The sequence below is a fragment of the Callospermophilus lateralis genome, chromosome 16 (genome assembly GCF_048772815.1).
Source record: "Callospermophilus lateralis isolate mCalLat2 chromosome 16, mCalLat2.hap1, whole genome shotgun sequence".
Lineage (NCBI taxonomy): Eukaryota > Metazoa > Chordata > Mammalia > Rodentia > Sciuridae > Callospermophilus > Callospermophilus lateralis.
In genome coordinates this window covers 12,969,178-12,974,795 of record NC_135320.1, presented here as the reverse complement: position 1 = coordinate 12,974,795, position 5,618 = coordinate 12,969,178, and the positions used below count along the sequence as shown (strand labels likewise).

Genomic DNA, 5,618 nt, shown 5'->3' with positions numbered 1-5,618 from the left:
AGGGTGGTCTTCATGCAAATTTCTTCTCTCCTTTTTTTCTTGGAGCAAGAGGTAGGGTGGAAAGTGTGAAACAGAGATGCTTAAAAAATATGGTTGGAATTTTATTTTTAAAAGGTCGCCCTTTAGAATTATTTTTAGAATTAAAACTATACACAAAAATGAAAGTGTTTGGCTGGTTACTAGACTATTTTCTTAAACTTTAACCAAAAAGGACTCAAAAAGGGTATCCTTTTATTTTTTATTTTATTTTATTTTAAAGGCACGACAGGAAATTGGCAGGCAGTGAGAAGGATTTTGATGACTTTTTTACGCTGGAAAAAAAAAAAAGAAAAGAAAAACTCAGCACCAATTAAAACCAGATCAATATTTTAAAGAAATAATCACCTCAAAGACTCATACATGTCTTTTTTTTTTTTTTAATTTCATGAAAATACATCGTGATACATGAAAAGATAAGAACTCTTGTCAAAGGGGGTCGTGAGAGAACTGGCCAGGATTCCTGATGACAGTTTCCCTATTGTTCCCCTCTCCGCCAGCCTTCCTTCTTATCTTTTTTGCAGTTTTCCAGTTCCTCGGATAAGCAGGTCTTTGATGGGCTATAAGGCATTTCTTTCAAGCCACCGTGGCTAATAGGGTGACAAGATTACTCAGTTTCCCTGAGGAAGCGCCCTCGGGCTTTGCCAGAGCCTCGGGGGTCACCAAGTGGGTCCCGAGCACTAGAGCGCGCGCGGGGACTGTTCCAGGCCCGGGCAGCGCGGCTGCAGGAGCGCCCTCCTAGCTCAGGGACGCTTTCTGTCTTCACTCCTCCACCTTCCTCCACACCACCCCCCCACCCCCCCCCCAAAAAAAAAAAAAAAAAAAAAAAAAAACAACCAAGAGTTCATTATTTGGTCCGTGTGCAAATAAAATGTCCAAATGCCACTTCCAAATATAGGCTCTCACGGACACTAGAGGCCGACCCGGTATCGGGGAGGACGGCCTTTCCTTCCTCTGGCCGACAGGCAGTCCCTTTGCAGACGCGGTACCCCCCACATCTGGAGGCCAGGCCGGTTTTCGGCAGAAATCGCAGCTCCTCCAACCCCTAGGTCTCGGAGAGCACGAGTAACTGGCAGAGATCAAGCTATGAGATTTTTTTTTTTCCTCTTTCGAAAAATACCTAAAACACTTCTTCCCCCCCCACCCGCCCTCCTTCATTGAGATCCAGAAAAACAGTCCATTTTGAACCAGAATAATTTAGTCTGACAACAGATTCTTCCTCTGTTCACAGCTGTCCCAGGGGGAGGAGTTGAAATCCGAACCTCTCCGCTGTGATTGGATCCTTCTTGCAAAAGAGAGAGAGAGAGAGGGGGAGAAGAAAAAAAAAAAAAAAAAAAAAAAAACCCTCCCAGCCAAAACGGGCTCAGTTCGTCAAGCAGCCGGGTGACTTCAGAGGCGCCGGCCCGTCGCCTGGCCGCACCTGAGCGCGGCCCTTCGCGGAGCCCCACCGGCCGCGATGCTGTAGGGACAGCCCGCCGCGTCCTCCCGCCGGACCGTTATCCGCGCCCGGGCGCCTCCAAGACCAGCCGGCAAGATGCCGCGCTCCTTCCTGGTCAAGAAGCATTTCAACGCCTCCAAAAAGCCAAACTACAGCGAACTGGACACACACACAGGTAAAAAAGAAAGAAAAAGAAAAAAAGTCTCTCTGTAACTGTATACCTCTAAATTTGTCAAAATATGAACGTGTTACTCTTCAAAGGCTATTACAAAAAGAGCAAAAAAGGCTGAGCCGTTTCCCTTTTTAGCATCGCCCTAAAAGAGCATTTTTATTCTTTTGATCATTTAGGGTAAGTTTTAATTCAAAACTTTTTGGAACTCTTAACTGTCAAGGGAGAAAAAAAAAAAAAACCTCCCTTCGACTCTTGCAGCTTCATTTTTCTAAAGCTTGTATACGCACACGTAATGACTATGTGGAAGATGAACATAAAACCTAAATGTTGAATTCTTTGCTTTTTTTCCTGTAATAAGTTCCGTTCCTTTGGGAGGCAGCTTGGTTTATTCATATCTCTGTAGCTAGGCTGGTAAGATGTAAGTAGTCGTTGCATGGAATGAAAAACAACTTTTTCCTTATGTTTAAAAATATTTAGATTCTTCTTCCTTGGTGAACAGAGTGAAGGCACTGGCTCAGATTGCACTCCCTCAAGACAGAGCATGGGATAGCTCAGGCCAGCTGTCAGACTATGTGTGCCTTAAGTACAATCGCTACACGGATGCTGTGGTGCACATGCAAAATTTTACCAATGTATTTGTGCTTCTAAGTCAGTCTGTTTTCATTATAAAGTCTTGTGGGGGTTGTCAAATATTTTCCTGGTGTATATATCTCTTTTTTTGAAGTTATTTTTACCTTAATCTTCTTTCCTTTTCTTTCCCCCAGTGATCATTTCCCCATATCTCTATGAGAGTTACCCCATGCCCGTCATCCCAAAACCAGAGATCCTCAGCTCGGGAGCATACAGCCCCATTACCGTGTGGACTACGACAGCTCCATTCCACTCCCCACTGCCCAATGGCCTCTCTCCTCTTTCTGGATACCCCTCATCCTTGGGGCGAATGAGTCCCCCTCCTCCATCAGACACCTCATCTAAGGACCACAGTGGCTCAGAAAGCCCCATTAGTGATGAAGAGGAAAGACTACAATCCAAGCTTTCAGATCCCCATGCCATTGAAGCTGAAAAGTTTCAGTGCAATTTATGCAATAAGACCTATTCAACTTTTTCTGGGCTGGCCAAACATAAGCAGCTGCACTGCGATGCCCAGTCTAGGAAATCTTTCAGCTGTAAATACTGTGACAAGGAATATGTGAGCCTGGGCGCCCTTAAGATGCACATTCGGACCCACACATTACCTTGTGTCTGCAAGATCTGTGGCAAGGCGTTTTCCAGACCCTGGTTGCTTCAAGGACACATTAGAACTCACACTGGTAAGAGAAAAAACGTAGACAGGAATGTGGCTTTCTGATAGAAGGACACTCTGGGCTGGGCTGTTGGATTGGCATGGAGTAGTGACAGTGCTTTTCAAGATGGTTGATCATTGATAGGTACTTCCTGACTACTCAAAAAACTTATGAGAGCACCAGGTGTTCCACTTCTTGCTAACAACCTCTGCTCCAGAGACTGCAAACAGCATTTAGACTTTGGAAAGTAGGTGCAGGAGGTTTGGTCTCAAAGATCAGTTAGAAAATCAGAAAAGATATATTTGAATGTGTGTTCTGTGAAACTGCCCCCAGTAATCAGCAAATACAAACGTTGCTATCCTAATCAATTGATTTGGCAAATAGCTGGAGGGTTTTCTTACAGTTTTGTGTTTTATTACATTCTAGCTGTGAAAGCTATCATCACTTAGTGAGTTGGATAGTTGGAACTGAATTTGATTTGTGTCTTTTGTTTCATTTTCTGCTGATTTTTTTTTTTTTATTCTTAGTACAAAATCATCCTGCAGGGAGTTAAGGCATTTATATTGCCTTAGTCATAATGCAGAAAGAGGGAAAAGGGGAAATATTGGGAAATGTTGTGAAGCACTCAGCATTAACTGCACCTGCTGAAGCAGAAAGCTTTAATAAGTGAAAGCCCTAGTACTTCGTGAATTATTTCTGCATGACTGGCAGCATTAATACTACTCTGGCTATGATTTTTTCATACAAATTTTATCTCAAAAGGCCAGATATTAACATAAGTATCTATTATGGGGAATTTAATCAGGTTTTGCTACTTCTCATTCCTTTGGCAAAGTGTGATTGATATTCATTAACATTATTTGACTTTATGTTTTCTCTAAAAACACTGTCTTTTTTTTTTTTTTTTTCATCCTCTACCCTCACCCCCCAGGGGAGAAGCCTTTTTCTTGCCCTCACTGCAACAGAGCATTTGCAGACAGGTCCAACCTGAGGGCTCATCTGCAGACCCATTCTGATGTAAAGAAATACCAGTGCAAAAACTGCTCCAAAACCTTCTCCAGAATGTCTCTTCTGCACAAACATGAGGAATCTGGCTGCTGTGTAGCACACTGAGTGACGCAATCAATGTTTACTCGAACAGAATGCATTTCTTCACTCCGACGCCAAATGACAAGTAAAAGTCCAAAGGCATTTTCTCTTGTGCTTACCAACCAAATAATATGTATAGACACACACATACACACACGTGCACACGTGCGTGCACACACACAGACACACACACACACACACATTAAAAGCTGCAAGAGCATGGAATCCATGTGTTTAAAGTTAATCCTTTCCATGTGAAGTTTAAAATTACTATATATTTACTGACAGCTAGATTGGGAAGATAAAAGATGAGGAACTTTCTCTTCAAAGATGAAGCACAAAGCACATTGCATCTTTTCTTACTAAGAAAGAATGCAAAGATTTACATTGCTGCCAAATCATTTCAACTGAAAGGAACAGTATTGCTTTGTAATAGTTTGTAATAGAATTTCCTATAGGGAGAGAATCTGCCAGACGCTATCTCAGGTGCCTTATAAAGTATTCTAAGTTTACTTCATTACATGTCTGATGTCTGGTTGCCATCATTGAACTAAAGCCTTTTTATTTTTATTTTTTATTTTTGATTATCTGTAATGCTTTAAACTGTAATTTTAAGAAAGAGAAAAAAAATAAGAACAAAACACAGGAGAATGTATTAAAAGTATTTTTGTTTTGTTGTTTTTGCCACATGTGCCTTGGGAAAGGAGGGAAAGACTAGCTTTGAACATTCCTGGTACATGCTCCAAATATTAATTTTTTAAAAAAATTTAATGATTTTTCTGAAACTAAGTAAAATGGGAATAAGTGCAAGAGAAGATTCTTAGAAATTCAGTAATGAACTGAAACTATTTTAAATGCATACGACAGATGCAATAATACAACACCCCTTCCAAGTGCCTTTTTTAATTAACTGTATAGTTGACAAGTCAATGTAAATTTGTGTTTATTTTTATATGATTGAATGAGTTTTGTATGAAAGTGAGATGTTGTCTATAGCTATGCCTATATACAACCTGAAGAATTGTGAAATCGATGTTTCTTTTTTAAAAAAATAATTTTCAAGGTCCTTTTTTACAATAAACTTTTTGATTTAAAATTTATTGCCTGTATAATATTCTCAGAGACTTTTATTTGCTTTGTGATTAGTGCCAAATGATTATACAAATAATTATTTTTGTGTTAGTAAGAGATAAAGTAAGTAGTATACATACATATCCAGCATTATTTTATGTTTGTAATAAACTGCATCCTTATTTTTTTTAATTTAGCAAGATAATACTGTCACATTAAAAAAATACATTGTGGTGGTAGTTTGATAGCATATTCCTTTAACAAAAATTCATACTTTCTGAGGCACTAAGAAATGGTCATGTTATTAGTAGTTAAAAATACTTTTATTTAACTAAGATTATTATGTTGAATCTATGAAAGCAAATGATAATCACTTATATTATCACATGAACTACTGAAACAGTATAATATTTTTAAAAGAAATATTTTTTAATGAAATGTCAGAAGAAAAAGTAGAAAATCTACATAGAAAAATACATTTACTATAAATTACACAAATTAAATCATGGGAAATTAAATCATGGGAACA

The 5,618-nt window shown here is 39.3% G+C and overlaps 1 protein-coding gene across 1 annotated transcript; it reads left to right on the top strand.

Annotated features, from left to right (window-relative positions):
* The first annotated feature begins 1,412 nt into the window (after positions 1 to 1,412).
* Positions 1,413 to 5,079, top strand: Snai2 (snail family transcriptional repressor 2). The gene is made up of 3 exons (XM_076835885.1): positions 1,413 to 1,649; positions 2,411 to 2,956; positions 3,861 to 5,079. Exons 1-3 carry the CDS (start codon positions 1,571 to 1,573, stop codon positions 4,040 to 4,042), a joined length of 807 nt encoding a protein of 268 aa, XP_076692000.1. The 5' UTR covers positions 1,413 to 1,570; the 3' UTR covers positions 4,043 to 5,079.
* The last annotated feature ends 539 nt before the right edge of the window (positions 5,080 to 5,618 follow it).